The sequence below is a fragment of the Thermobia domestica genome, chromosome 15, assembly GCF_964235325.1.
Source record: "Thermobia domestica chromosome 15, izTheDome1.hap1.1, whole genome shotgun sequence".
NCBI lineage: Eukaryota > Metazoa > Arthropoda > Insecta > Zygentoma > Lepismatidae > Thermobia > Thermobia domestica.
In genome coordinates, this window is record NC_137468.1 from 112,649,707 (window position 1) to 112,666,275 (window position 16,569).

General features: G+C 37.9%; 1 protein-coding gene across 1 annotated transcript in view; it reads left to right on the forward strand.

The window, feature by feature from the left end:
- Positions 1–16,569, forward strand: part of LOC145671207 (ubiquitin carboxyl-terminal hydrolase 48-like) — a 727,624-nt gene that overhangs the window by 427,598 nt on the left and 283,457 nt on the right. The window contains exon 19 of the mRNA XM_081740066.1: positions 11,111–11,236. Within this exon, the coding sequence (XP_081596192.1) occupies positions 11,111–11,236 (126 nt within the window). The remainder of the gene's footprint in view (positions 1–11,110; positions 11,237–16,569) is intronic.

Below are 16,569 nucleotides of genomic sequence, written 5' to 3' on the forward strand. Positions count from 1 at the left end.
GTTGTTCGCAAACATCTGCTCCCAAACGCAGTGCACTGGCAATTCGAAAACTGTCATTGGGATAGCATGGAGCCAAGCGCCTGCTTCAGGAGATTATGTAGCTAGGAGTCTGACCTTGTCTTCTGGGTTATCGGACGACTTAAGTAGAGAAGAAAAGTGATGATTTATAAGGGGATCGTCCCAAGAGGATTGTAATCCTCTTTTATCAAGATCAGGGGGATCTGATCCCACGATAAATGACCATTTAGAACTGCTGTCGTTGACATTCGAATCCATTACAAGGCTAAGATCTTGTTGGAGAATGGTCTCGATCAATAGCTTAGCGCCATAGAATGAAGACAGAAAGGATGAAATAGCCAGGTTCATGATGCGGCAAATGCCAAGACCTCCGTGTTAAGACGCCTACAACCAAGAGTTATTGTTGAGTGAGCAATTCAGGATAGATTCTAGACCGGTTTTTAAGGTGTTGTCATAGCATTCCAGAAGATCAGCATCCCACCAAGATGGAGCACACCTAAGAAAGTATAGCAGCCTTGGCATGGACAATGAGGCGGCTAGTAGGAAAAGGCGGTGTGTGCTGAAATCAAGGAAAGACGTATAAAGAAGAATTCTAATTTAGAAATTTTGTCTTTTAATATTGTTCGTCTTGCCTCATTAGATAATGCTGCTCCTAGTAAGTCTGCGTTATCTGTCGAAATTCTTTGAATCCCAGGCGCGGATTAGTCAAACAGCTTGAAGAGGTTATTAGCCTTCTCATTGGAGACTCCAAGAAAGCTGACCTCACATTTGGAGAAATTCATTTGCAATCCGATCTCCTTAGCCTGTCTACGGATCATTTCTAATGTCTCCAGCTACAGTCCCGTCATACAAATACATATGTTCAGTTCCGTATTGATACTGTTAACGATGGATTGTAAAGTTAGTGCGAACAAACCAGGGCCTAGAGGGTCACCTTGCTGTACGCCACGCTGAGAGAGGATTATTTCGTCTCCTAAGTATAAGTTCCTCGGTTGCGAGTAACACTGATGGACGGTTGGATAAATTGACGGAAAATGTTTTTTACCTGTATGAGCATAGAATCACGATTTAGCTCGTTAAATGCGTTTCTAAAGTCTATATTCAGAAACACTTTCTCCTGATGGTGTGGAAAAGAGTAGTACATACGAGCAGCGTGGACTGCTGCTTCTGCTCCATGTGGGACGCAAACTCCCAGTTGGTGTGGGGATAGAAAATGTGTTAGAGGTTCTCTAATTCTACGGCAAATGATTTTGGCTGATAATCTCCTCCACACATTGCCTACTGCGATGGGACGAATGCCACCACTTTTCTTCCTCAAAGCGATTAGTGATTCTCCAAAGAAAATAGGTCTAATTTCCGTGGGCACATCACCCGAAATAATCAGGTGGAGAAAATCACAGATGGCGTTAGTTAGGTGGTCTTTAGCTTTGCCGGCTTGGGATAGTAGGGGTCCTTTAATATTGAAGGACGGAGACTGTCCATACCTCCTGATGACTCGGAGGGAAAGGATTTAAGTGCCTTCATAAACTCGTCAGCTGATACTCTAGGTGCTACAATACTGGGCTCAATGAGATCGGGAGGTTCAAATGGGTGGCTGTGAGCCGGATGTTTCTCTTTTAATGCTTCTAATACAGTTCCATTCGGAGAAGCTATAGTATCTTCTGAGATGAGGAGCCGTACTGCGTGCGGACATCACCGTCTACTAATTTGTTCTCGACACTCTTGATGTTAAAAATGAAATTTGCTAGTCGTGTAGCTTTGTAGGATTTTTTACTGTGGTTAGGAAGGGCTTCGCAGCGAGAATCAGACCAACATTGCGCTCTTTGTTTAACCCATGATGTTAAATTATTCACTTTGGCAGCTTTTGATAGAACGCACAGTGTTACGTAAGGAAAAAAGAAGAGATCCATCCAAGCTTCTGAGTCGTTTGTATGTACTATTTGTTGCAATACCTCGCACAAAAAGTCTGCCACTGTAGCTCTAGCCCCTCGAGGTACCCTGCGTAACATTGGAGTAGAAGATTTTTAATCTTGCTAGAAGCTTATTGCATTTGGAGATCAACATCTTTCTTGGGTAATCGACATTATCAATGAATGATTGTGACTTCCGTGAAAGTGAGCATGGTTTGGTTTTATTGATTTCATAATGGCACCTGCTATTGTGAATTGCTAAGCCTTTAAACTAACACACAATTTGTTACAAAGCGTACAGGTAGTCTCATTAGGCCTGTTTGAAAATCCAATGCTCTTGTTAAAAGCGGTATCATTTTGGGTTTTATTTTTTGGCTAAATTTTGACTCTGATGCGTTGCCTACATGGGAGATATCAGCATTTATGGACTTGCAGTCTTTATTGATGTCATCACCAACAACAGGTAAAGGAGTATTGATATCGATAGAAGAATCACGATCATCTTCCATAGTTATTATAAAATTTTAAATTTAAATTACACCCAACTACATTTTTGGAAATGGAATATTGTTTGAAAATTAAAAATGACCATCAATTAAAAATAACAAATTTTCAGTCAGTCATCTGAATTACTGAAGCGATTCGAAAGCGGACTTCACCAAAAGACCAATCAAAACTTTAACCACACTTCACCTCGAACCAAAGAGCACACAACTTCATTTGACCAACACTAATTGAAGAGAATTGCGCGGAACACGAAGACACGTCTGCTTCTAATTACAACAATTACAATAACATCATCATCATAGATATTCTGCCCTTACTGGCAGGTCACTTGCAGCAGCTGAGAAGCTTCCATGCTCCACGGTCCTCCACTAACAATAACAATACCATATTATTAATTTATATATATATATATATATATATATATATATATATATATATATAACTTATAAAAAATTAAATGAAACGGTAAATTTCAATAATATGGTATTGTTACATAATATAAATTTAAAATTGTTGTACCTGGAACATGTAACTCTATCTGGAATAGTTAATACTCAGAGTCTATATTATTGTGCAATAATTTCATTAAGAAAATCAAGAGTTGGGTGATACGTCTTTCTTCAAGAGATGAGGTATCATGCTTGCGAAGGAGGTCGGTATATTTTTCGAATTTTGGGTACAGTCCGGTTTCCTTATAAGTTAAGTACTTCACAAAACGAGATTGAATCGCTTCAAGACGTGTTTTGTTTTTCTGACTGTTGGGATGCCATATGATTGAGGAGTACTCAAGTTTGGATCTAACGTAACTATTGAACAGGGTTTTAAGAACATTAGTATTTGAAAAGTCAAAGCCAAGTCTGATTACGAAGCCAAGGTTTCTGCAATTGATATGCTTATTGAAGTAAAAGCTGGAGCTAATAGTGACCCGTAAGTCAGTTACAGTGTCAGCTCTTTGTACAGGAGTGTTGTTTATACTGTAATTAAATTTTAGATTATCTATTTTCTTTGTAAATGTAATAGCGTTACATTTTTTTAATATATTAAGTTCGTTCGATATACACAAAGTATGTAGTGCGCTTAGATCTTCTTGTAGTGCGAGAGCATCGGACGGTTGTGAAATTCTTCGATAGAGTTTTACATCATCAGCAAATAATAATTTAGTACAATTTGATAGCTCATTTGGGAGATCATTTATAAAAATTAAAAATAATAATGGACCAAGATTTGAGCCCTGAGGGACCCCTGACGTTACAATGAAACTTGTAGTTGTTATGTTTTTATATATTATATGTTGTCTGCGATGAAAGAGATATGACATTAGAAATTGTCTAGCTTTGAGAGTGAAGTTGAATGAGATAAGCTTGTTCAATAAGATATCATGATCCAGTGTATCAAAAGCTTTACTGACATCCGTTTATATTGCATCGACTTGATTTCTACTGTCAATTTGCTCCGCAATGAAGTGTATGAATTCAACAAGATTAGTTGTTGTAGATCTCTTCGGCAGAAAACCATGCTGATGTGAAGATATTAAAGGATGAATATGGTTAAAAATTCTTTGATAAACGATAGATTCAAATATCTTAGCTGGGGCAGACATTAAGGCAATGGGCCGATAATTTTGAACGTCATGGTTGTCACAGTTGCTTTTTGGTATTGGTAAAATATTCGAAATTTTCCACTTAGATGGGAACAGGGATGACGATAGCAATTTATTAAATATAGCTAGTAGTGAATATTTTAGGATTTCAGCGCATCCTTTTATTACGTATGGAGGCACATTGCCCGGGTCAGGGGAGCTTCTAGGCTTGAGATTTTTAATTGAATCTTACACTTCGGTCAGATGTATGGGGTGAAAGTTTAGGTTGTCAATTATTTCAGAATTTTCAATATTTGAAGTATTTTGTGTGTCATAAGTAAGTGACGAGTTGCTGACGATTTTTTGAAAGTGCTGTTTAAAAGCATTTGCAATTTCTAAATTATCTTTTAAAATATTGTTTTCAAATCGAAGAGTGTTATGATCTGATTTTCTAGTTTTGTTTTTTACATACGACCAGAAGGCTTTTGGGTTTTCTAGTATATTTTGTTCACAGTCGTGTACATATTTTTTATGAGCTTCGTTGATTTCTCTGTTAAGGCAAGCTATAATACTACAAAATTTTTCGTAATGATATTCTGAAAAAACTCCTCCACGTTTCCATTTTTTATGGTGGTATTTCTTACTTTCACAAGTTTAATTATATTTCTAGTGAACCACATGGGATAGTTACGAGAATATCTTTTTGATGGAACACATTTATCCAAGAATAAGTCATTTCATGAATATAAGTATATTTATTGGCTTGCGTAATATGACGTACGTATATCCTCACTATACAGTTGATATGAGTATCTAATGCAACAATAACAATATTAATAATAAGTTGAAATAATAATAGTAATAGTAATTATAGGGATATTCCATGTGAAATCAACCAATGAAATGACAAAATCTTACCTGACGATCTTAGATTTTTGCAAAAATTGGCGCACAGCTTTATTACAGTGGGAGATGAAAAATCACAAATATTACCACTCTCCTTCTGAAAGTGTCGTAATACAGGGTGTTAAAAAATTAAAAATGCCATTTTTTTCAGTTACAGTGATCATTAAAAATTGTCATACAATGATTAGTATGTACCCTAGAGACATGAAACAAACACCATTGGAAAGCTTAAAGATAGCTCTACAAGTTGTACTATATTGAAAAAACCTGTACAATAAAAAAAAATAACACTTCAAAAATTCAAATTAAAATTTGAATTTCGCACAGAAATGTCCCAGTGAATTTGTTCAAAATTGTCCAGATTGTAATCTCATATGTGACTAAAACACCACAAAGTTTCATTTTAGGCACTCAATGGGATCCGATTCAAAATTCAACATAAACCAAACATTGCAAGATATTGACCATGTGAATATCTGGGTTTAGATCGATAACCATTTCTCAGTAGCTGTTTACCTGAAGCATCAAAGGAATTTATATTCAACTTCATTTATTTCTTGATATATTCATTTGAATTTACACAATTATCCATTTTTCGAGTTATTTAGACAGGTATTACGTTTCCGAACAGTACTCAATACAGGTCATTATTTTTGATAGTCAGTATGAATGTTTCTAAATTTATATTGGATACATTGATACATGTTATTTTCATTCCCTTGTTTGAGGATTGCTGTTACCGAACTTATTATGAAAGGGAGGGATATATTTCTCTCTAACAATATTTGTATTAAATGTGTTATGAAACAGTGACACTGTTCACAATCTCTTCACACACTTTCAGCACAAACAATTAGTCAATACATTCTTTTTCCTATTTCAATTATGAACTTTCACATGTCTGTAACAGCAATCCTGAAACAAATGAATGAAAATAGCATGTATCTATGTAGCCAATGTAAATTTAGAAACATCCATACTGACTAACAAGATTAATGACCTGTATTGAAGTAATGTTCAAAAACGTAATTCCTGTCTAAAGACATCGAAAGGTGGATAATTGTGTAAATTCAAATGAATACATCAAGAAACAAATGAAATGAATATAAATTCCTTTGATGCTGCAGGTAAATAGCTACAGACAAATGGTTATCGATCTGAACCGGTATTCACATGGTCAATATCTTGCAATGATTTAGTTTATGTTATTTTGAATCAGATCCCATTGGGTGCCCAAAATGCAACTTTGTGGTATTTTAGTACACATATGAGATTACAATCTGGACAATTTTGAACAAATTCACTGGGACATTTCTGTGCGTAATTCAAATTTTAATTTGAATTTTTGAAGTGTTATTTTTTTATTGTACAGGTTTTTTCAATATAGTACAACTTGTAGAGCTATCTTTAAGCTTTCCAATGGTGTTTGTTTCATGTCTCTAGGGCACATATTAACCATTTTATGACAATTTTTAATGATCACTGTAACTGAAAAATGCCTTATTTGAAATTTTTGAACACCCTGTATTAGGACACTTTCAGAAGGAGAGAGGTAATATTTTCTGATTTTTTCATCTCCCACTGTAATAAAGCTGTGCACCAATTTTTACAAAAATCTGAGATGGTGAAGTCTGATGACTTGTTGATTTGAGTTGATTGATGAGTTGATGTTTCAGTTTAAAGCACAAACAAGAGTTTTTGCGCTATAGGTACATTCCATGTTAAATCAACAAGTCGAGCTCCTTCGTGGCTAAGCGGTTAGCGTACGCGCCTTTGGCGTAAGAGACGTGGGTTCGATTCCCGGCGGGAGCTTATGTGGTTCGGATTCCACGTTAATCAGTAGGTCCTATCTCATATAGCCTCGCTACTGAAAGGAACGTTAAAAGAGACTTTTAAATAAAGTTTCGCCAATATTGTGCGCAGTTGCCAAACCAAATTTTATTGAAATCGAAACATTATTTCCTGAGATGTGGTCTAATCTGTATATATATATACTGCGCTACGGGGGCCATGTTGGATCACCCCTTCCCGGCCCCAGATGCGCTCATTATTTTTACTAATACCTGTCCCGTAACCTCCTGAACGTTCTCAATGACTGCACTAATTGCAATGGGAATACGTAAGGAGACACACTATAAGGGAATTAGTGTTCAACGGGCAGAACAGCTTCTGTTTCTATGTCTAATGTTCTTGTAAATGTAATGGGTTGTATTTAAACCAACTATCTTGAAGACATGTGATAAGCTATGTGAATAATGGAGTATGGATACGTTAAAAAAAAAAAAAAAGGTTCACCGAGAAAAATACATTGTGTTGAGAATAAATGAAATGCTCATTCATCTCTTAGCTCAGCTAAACGTGTGCCTGTCTGATACAGTAGAAATAATTGAATGTATGTGTTCTTGCGGTGCTTAGATATCACAGTGAAAGTTTCTATGGGAGTCAAGACTTCAGTATTCCTACCGTTTCTGTATTAATTTGAATGGCATAGCACACGAAATGAAGATTGAAAGGGAGAAATATAACACTATTGTAGCAATTACTTATGGTTGCCCACGTTTTATTCTGTAAACTTGTTTATAACTGTTAGCTTAGGTCTTTATTGGTTATTTCATACTTTCCTCTGTTTATTTGTTTAACAGTTCCGTCTTTATGTGTAACTTTGGTTCATGATTAGGTGTGTAGTAGCAATATTCTGAACATATTTGTATTCAGAGGCGAAGAACTCCTTTCAGACTAATTTGTTCTGGACGCAGTGTTTATAAGAGGCCACGCCGAGGTCGAAAGGTGACACACTATCATGTATTAGTGTGCGCCACGGGAGTTAATAACCATCACGCGAGGAGAAAAAATTTCTTGTCTACTCTACATTTAACATGAAAGATATTGAGAAAAAAATCAACAGAAAGCTGTATGTAATAATGTAACTGTAGTTAGTTTAATACATGTATGGTTTGAGTGTCATACTTTGACCTTTCGAGCAATTATTCACGATACTCCTATACATTAATGTCCTAGTTAGAATCAGCTTGTGCTGGCTGCGCTCTTAACTCTTGGTATACACACTTTAACTTAAAATAAATGTGTGTATGATATTCGTTAGTACTTGAAACTAAATTCAAATGTAGTAAAAAATCATGATCAATTAGACATAAGACTAGTTTCTTAATTTTAGCATCGACTTTTGGATGTCGGATCAATTATGGAACCTTATAAAATAATGCGTTTACGTGGCTTTTCGTCAATTAATGATTTTTAGCATTTGATATTCATTCAGAGTTATGAGAATTACTTCAGTTAAGAGATAATTAATTCAAAGCGAAATAGGGTAAAATGAATCGATACACCTGCCACTAACAACACCTCAGCAAACAAGGCATGTGGCCTGGAAGGACTCCTGTTATGCAGCTAAAGGGTTCTTCATTAGGTATTTGGTAATGTAATTAAAAGGATGGGGTTTCCGACGCTCAAATTTCAACAAGATACCAATATACAGAAAGTATCACAATAATATTAGAAGAGAATATTAAAATGAAAATAAAAGTTGACCGAAGCAACTACTTTTAATTACTAATCTGTATTACAGTTTCGACATTATATCATTACCTTCGTCAGGCACATCAAACACATTATGAAAGGCAGAATTGTAATACAGATTATTAGTTATAAGTGGCTGTTTTGAACAGGTTTTATTTTTAATTTAGTTTAACATAATTCCATAATCAAAATGACCAGCATTCAGAAGAGGATATTTGCAGCTAATGATAAATGTATCTGTCAGTTAACTTTCCAACTTGTCAGTTCATTTATCTCAAGTTTGCCGCAACAACGAAAGAATCACAACCATCATATACTTCACGGTCACTTGTCAGTTGTGTAGCTAGATATAGCGAACTAAATCTTCGTTTTGGATATCCCAAAATTCTTTAGAACAATGAATCATCTATTTATAGCAAAAGCAAAAAAGAATAAACAACGCAAAGGAAAAAACGAGGGCCAGAAACAAACCGAATTTTCTAAATATGAAGGCACTTAACATTTGTGTAAGTTATTTAGCTTTACCTCTTTCAAAATATTTATCTTTTCTGTTGATACATCGTTCCCGTGCGTAAATTGGGGAATATAAAGAAGTCTTCACGTGCCAAATCAGACGAGTAGGTTTGTTGGGATACAATATCGCATTGTTCGCCAAAAAACTTCCTAATGAGGAGCTCCAAATGGTCCGGTCTCTTCTTCCTCAGACTTCTAAATAATACTCTTTGTTGATGATTTAACGATGTGGGACATACGCATATTGAACAATACCGAAAAAATCAAAACTATAAACTCTTCTAAAGATAATACAGAGTTTGTCCAAGAAGTAATGAGACTGGCCGCCGCACAGTGCTCCAGTCGCCACCAGAGCGCTCTCAATGGGTGGTATAGGTGGTGAGGATCTTACCTAAGCATCGCACCGCGCGGCAGACGCTTCTGAGCAGGGATAGAATGAGGATCGATCGTTGCGGAAATTGTATTTTTTCATTTTGGTCACGGAATAAAAAGCGAAAAATGGAGCGAGCAATAGAGCAGAGATACGCCATCTTTATTCTGCGTTTGCTTGGGCAAAACTGCTTTAGAGACTCTTGCCTTGATTGAGCAGGCCTAAGGAGACAGTGCCATGTCGATAGCCCAGGTTTTTCGCTGACATAAGGACTTCAAAGACGGGCGGGAGACAGTTAAGGACAATGAACGATCTGGACACCCTTCGACGAATTCTTGGACTCTGACCGTCGATTGAGTCTGCGATTAATAGCGGAAGAACTTGTGCAAGTTAACGGTACACAACGTTGTAACCGAGAATTTGAACATAAGAAAAGATTGTGCGAAATTGGTACCAAAAGTGTTGAGTGATGAACAAAAACGACGACGAGTTGACGTATACCGTGAAATGGTGGAGGTTGTGGAAGATAAAGCAGACTTTTTCCTGTTCCCCACAGTGAAAACCGCCCTCAAAGGTTGCCGTTCTGATGACGTTGCCACCATCCAGAAGACCATAATCAAACCTTTAAAAAGCATTTCGGAAACTTACTTCCAGGGAGCATATAAATCATGGAAATCGCGCTGGCAACTGTGCATCAACGCCCAAGGGAACTATTTTGAAGAATTTTGAGGAGTTGTTAAAATCGGATGAATAAATTCCTATTTATAGACTCAGTCTCATTACTTCTTGGACAAACCCTGTATAGAGGATCAACCGAAACGCACATTATTCTTATATAAAATATGGACAGTCACCGTTAAAGTTACCCTTACCCGTGAATATATTAATGGATTGACTCCATTAACGAACTTTGTCGAGATAGTCACTCTATCCTTCTATTCCTTCGTGGCTAAGCGGTTAGCGTACGCGCCTTTGGCGTTGGAGACCCGGGTCCGATTCCCGGTGGGAGCTCATGTGGTTCGGATTCCACGTTAATCAGTATGTCCACGTCTCATATAGCCTCGCTGCTGAACGGGACGTTAAACCCAAAATCAACTCAACTCAACTCTAGCCTTCTATTGAAAAAAAAACAACTAAAATGTTCGCTTATCATAACCATACACTTGTTTCTCATCATTTATTGTAGTGTTTATTAAGAAGCTATTAGTTTCGTTGACCTGATTCAAAAGATCTTCACTGAATTCCACACGTGTCTCTTTTCTTATTGTTCTGTTAGCAATCGTGGAACTAATTTTGCAGCAATACGATGCACGTCCAAGTTTTCAACAAAGATCATATGACAGAACGATTTACTCATCATTTCTACTTCCTCGGCTACGAGTATTTCGCAGACAGTCAAACAATGAATTTTCCGTTGCACCCTTAGGTAATGTTTCTGCGGTCTATGCAATTAGTACCATCCTTTTCCAGCATTTCGGTTGAAGTATTCAGTTTAACATAGAAACATTTGATTACGCCTTGTTGCTTCTCCTTTGTAGATTTACTAAAACACAACACGCGACATTTTTGCGGCGTTGACCACAGTTCTTCCACCAAGGCAACAGAGAATAAATTTTAAATTAATCAATTGCCAGCTTGTAACCTGCGACTTTTCGATAATAATTTCGTATTTGTAGGGATATGAGGTTAATTCTTGTCATGTTTTATATGATTGTTAGTGTCTTTTTAATAACAAGTAATCTGATTTTTATTTTGTTTGTTTTAAAACAGATAATGAAGTTGTTTTCCGTGGCGCCGTATGATCAACATCTGTCTCTTAATGGTTGTGATCTTACGGATGGCAGCGCAACCCTCGGATCGTTGAATATTATGCCAGGCTCAGTGATTTTGCTGCGGGTAAGTACTGTGTTCACGAAATAATTATGTATTTAAAATTAAAATCAAGAATAAACGTTTGTTCATTGTAGCACCACTCAGTATCATAGATGTTCATTTTACTTCGACCTCACTCACCCTCGCCCTCGCAGTAGCAGTTGGTCCTCGCCCTCGTTCACCCTCGCCCTCGCGAATGGAATTGTCCATCGCCCTCGCGCGCCCTCACCTTCGCTGTCGAAACTTGTCCTCGCCGTCGAAGCTTGTCCTCGCCCTTGCGCACCCTCACCCACGCCATCGAAGCTTGTCCTCGTCCTCGCGCACCCTCGCCCTCGCCATCGAAGCTTGTCCTCGTCCTCGCGCACCCTCGCCCTCGCCATCGAAGCTTGTCCTCGCCCTCGCGCAATCTCACCCTCGCTGTCGAAGCTTCTCCTCGCCCTCGCGCACCCTCACCCTCACTGTCGAAGCTTCTCCTCACCCTCGCTGTCGAAGCTTCTCCTCGCCCTCGCACACCCTCGCCCTTTTCGTCGAAGCTTTTCCTCACCCTCGCGCACCCTCACCCTCGCCATCGAAGCTTGTCCTCGCCCTCGCGATAGGAGTTGTCCATTATCCTCGCTCGCCCTCGCCTTCGTGCTCAAAACTTTTCCTCGCCCTCGCGCACCCTCGCCCTAATATCATTGAGGACGAGGGTAATTGAGGGTGAGGAGGCCTCGAGAGGGCCGCCTTCGTGAGGATCAGAGCATCAATTATTCAACCTATTTGTTGAATTATTTCCTTATCGTCAGTGGCGGATCCAGGAAACTTCTTTATTTTATATATACAAATGAAACGCACCCCAGAGTTTGGAGCTCTTAAAAGTAGCTCTAAGTAGCAGTATTACAACCCACCACCCCCACCAGAAGTCCGTCCTGGATCCGCCCTTGCTTAACATACGTCCTAAAGAAAGGAAACTAAACATATCATCGTATAACTTACTGTGGAACACCTAAAATGGAACAACTGTTACAATGGAGATCTCGGTCGATAGTGACGCTTACATCATTTATCAACAGTATCCAATGCCTTTACTTCAAAATGTTCCTTGAACTACGATGCAAGCATAAGTATTCAGCCATACAAGGGCGGCTCTCATGAGGGTGAGGGTGAAATCAAGGTTTGATGAGTGGCGGTAGAGTGACTGCTGCGGACTATCTGTCAGAATTTGACAGTCAACACGTTGGCCATCCCTGATGTATGTAGCGTAACTGAGGAATTTGAACAAATTCAAAGGGAAAGATCTAAAGAGCTTAATTTTGAAACTCCGTCAGCAAACAAATAAAATACTTCAGAACACTATTGTTGAATTATCACTCGGAAATATATACCCACTCTAACCTATAACATGAATGACTTCATTGATTTGAATGTGAATCTAAGTTAATTGATATTTTAAAATATAAACTGAAATGTGTCAATGTGCTTGTAAGGTGGCTCAAATATTGTTAATATTCACCACTAATAGAGATACATTTGTCCTACCTTAGCAATGTTAAAATTTTTAATTTTTTTTTCAATAATTGCCATAAATATGAAACTTTGTCTTAAGAAACTACCCTAGGGGCCAATTTGTGCACTTTATCACTTTGATCTTGGTTCATTTTTGGCAGCCATCATTGTTGGAAAGTTTATTTTCTGTAATTCCCACAATTATGAAATGATATCTTTCAAACGTTGTCTCAAGGATTCCTTACACTACAAATACGTAAAGGCAAATGAAAAATGAAATCTTTAGTTTAAGATCCCACGATTATGCAAGCTAAATGCTGAAGGAGACAGAAGTGAATGATGAAAGAAATAGTTGAATGAGAATGTGGTAGGAAACTGGAAAATCCCCAGAAAACCCACGAACACGATGTCCTCCACCACAAACTTACCTGGACGGGAATCGAACATGCGACCCTTCGAACAAAGGTAATTTCTCTATCGCTGAGCCACCGTTCCTCCCTAAATGGCACGCTCAGAGCTTAGCGCCTCCAGGGGCCTTGGAAAGATTATCGAGCCTAAAATAATTTAGCACTGACTTTTATAAATCCACCAATTCAACAATTAATAATGTCGTGCGAACTTTAATACGTGCAAACTTTAAGATTGTAGTAATGAAAGAAAAGATGAAATCTTTAGTTTAGCGCCCCAGAGTTATGTAACTGCTAAAGGAGATGGATGAAATTGCAAGTGAATGATGATGAAAGAAATGGTGGAACGGGAAAGTAAGAGAACAAACCTTTATTTTCTTTAGCACAAATAATTAAATGTGTAGATTAATTGATTTCCAGAAATTTTATTATAATTAGCAATTAAAAACTGAAAGGGCGATCACAAACTTTTCTTGCCCAGGACCTCACAACAATTTGTTACACGCTGCTATACATCATTAAAACAGGAGTAGAGTGACTGAATTATTTTGCTCTGTGGTTGAAAAGTGACAATGCAAAACAGACAATTATTGACTTGAAGAGATAGGATAGTTTAAAAATTCTGACTGGGGAATAAAATCTTCACTTTTACGTCCTACGTTATCGCAGTCTTGTAGCCAACCTGGAACGAAAGAGATTCAGCCCACTGAAGATTCTTTGCGAATGTCATTTCAATGTGAATTTCGAACAAAGATCTAAGATTACCTTCATGCTTACGTTACGTCAAACAACTAACATATAAGGTGGAAATTATGCAACTTTTTTCATAAGATGTAATCCAGCTGACTAATTAAAATTTTATAAGCTTTATATGTTATATGTTGATTGATTAAATGTTGCACCTGATAATATGTAGTCGTTACTGCTTGTTACATAGTATTAGCGTGTATAATGGTTGTATGGGGGAGAGGAGTATTTAAACGTTAATATTCTAAAGTGAAATATTTACATAAAAATGAGGATAATTAAACATTTTCAATAACTCCCTCTTAGACTTCGACTCTGGTTATAGGTCGATTACCGGTGATTACTGAAAGTTAATGATATTGAAATATACAAAGGAAGTTAGTATAGTGTCTAGCAAGCATGTCTGCTTTGCAGCAAGTCTCAGGTTTGATTCCCTTGAGTGAAGTTTGAACGCATTATGGTGGTTCGGATCCTACCATAAACTATAGATTCACGTACCATTTAGCATCGGCATCGGTGATGAATTATACAGGGACATTAACTCTAATACGTCAGAATACAGACAGATCGACTGATTCCCAGATATTCATAAGTAAAACTTATACGAGTATTTTCCAAAACAGCAAATTACGTTAGTAGAGTGCTATTTTTTTCTAAATATAGATCATGAACGGTTTGAAATTATGTTTATTCTGTTGTGTGAGAACGTTTCTCTATAGTTAGAATTGAGGACATCTTCGAAAGTTCCCCTTCGGGAGGATGAACACTAAGAATCATGAAATTATAGGTGTAAACCTTAATGCAGTTTTACCCACTTATCTCAATAGTAATCTATGTTAATGTAAGGTCACTTGACAGGTTCAAATGTAAGGTCACTTGACCAAAGGCGTAGATAATGTCCCCACAACCTCCACGATGCGGGGCCACCAACTCCAGGGATGTAAAATATATAGAAAATGTTTAGAAAGTAGAGGCGAATAACTAGGGGCTGCAGCGGGCAGGGGCTGTGTTGCAATAATAGACTATCAAAAACTTCCTGCTCAAGTCCTAAAATTTCACACGGCGTACACCATAGTCTTAAAATTTTCACAGAGTATACGCTAGTCTTAAAAATTTCACAGGTTATATATGCTAGTTTTGAATATAGTACTACACGCCTTGATGCAGAAAGTATGCGCAAATGACTAAGATTGAGCAATACACCTCCGTATACTCTCGACTACACCCCTGAATATATGCTTTTATTTTCTTAGTTTGCTTACATACGTGTGACGAAAATCTGGGAGGAACGCGACCATTCAAGCCCCTCGTTACGACGCCTATGATTAGATGAACCATAGCCGAATACTTCAGGTAGTTTTGCTTCTTTATTTCTAAGTTTTCCTATGCTTTGCTGACTAAATATCAGTTGTCAGTGAGCTTTAAAACTTGCGATATAGAACCAAATCATTCTATTTTAATATCCTATTTAGCGAAAAAAAATAATAATAAAAACGTCGATAATGAAGGGTAACAGATCACAGAAAGAACCCTACTGGACGCCAAAAATAGTCTCCCTTTTCAAGACTGTGCGCTGCATATTCTTACACTATATTAAAAACGCTTTCAAAGATATCAATCTTAAAAAAATAAATAAAAAAAAAATAAAATAAAATAAAATAAAATAAATCTTTAGTTTAACATCCAACGGTTATGCCATCGATGGCTAAAGGAGACTGATGGAATTGCAAGTGAATGATGATGAAAGAATAGGTGGAATGAGAAAACGGGAAAAAGTCCCGAGAAAACCCAAGTATACGCTATCGTCCTCCACGAACTCACTTGGCCTAGGATCGAACGAGTGACCCCTGAAACCAGAGATTGGCTGTAGCACTGAGCCAACGTGCTCCCGTCCAATAATACCAATCGTGTTAGTCGTTTAATTTTATTTTTTATTTTTATTGTATTTATTTAAAGAAGAAGAAAATTAATATAAATAATTGCAATAAATATTTTCGTTTTTAGTTTTCAGTATTGACTTAATAGTTTTGTAACTGGGTACTTGGAAAACGGATAGGATTTCAATTAAAAACAGTTTGTGGGCTGGCCTAGATAGTTGCGATCTACACTTAACGTAATTATCTTAGAATGAGATTTTATTTACAAAATTGACAATTCAATTAAACCATTAACAGTAGCGATTTATAAGATAATCCTAATTTAAGATCAATTAAAATTATTGATCAACTAATAACTGACTTTGATGAAGTGGATTACACTAAGTGTTATCAATTTACGGTGTCTACATTTAATTCATTTAAAAAGTTCGTTATTGAATTCTTCGCCCTCGCGCCTTTGCTTTTCTTCGCCCTCGCTCACCCTCACCCCCGCCATTGAAGCTTGTCCTCGCCCTCGCGTATCCTCACCCTCGCTGCCGAAACTTGTCCTCGCCCTCGCGCACCCTCGCCCTCTTCGTCGAAACTTTTCCTCGCCCTCGCGTACCCTCACCCTCGCCATCGAAGCTTGTCCTCGCCCTCGCGCACCATCGCCCTCGCTGCCGAAACTTGTCCTCGCCCTCGCGCACCCTCGCCCTCTCCGTCGAAGCTTTTCCTCGCCCTCGCGCACCCTCACCCTCGCCATCGAAGCTTGTCCTCGCCCTCGCGCACCCTCGCCCTCGCTGCCGAAACTTGTCCTCGCCCTCGCGCACCCTCACCCTCTTCGTCGAAGCTTTTCCTCGCC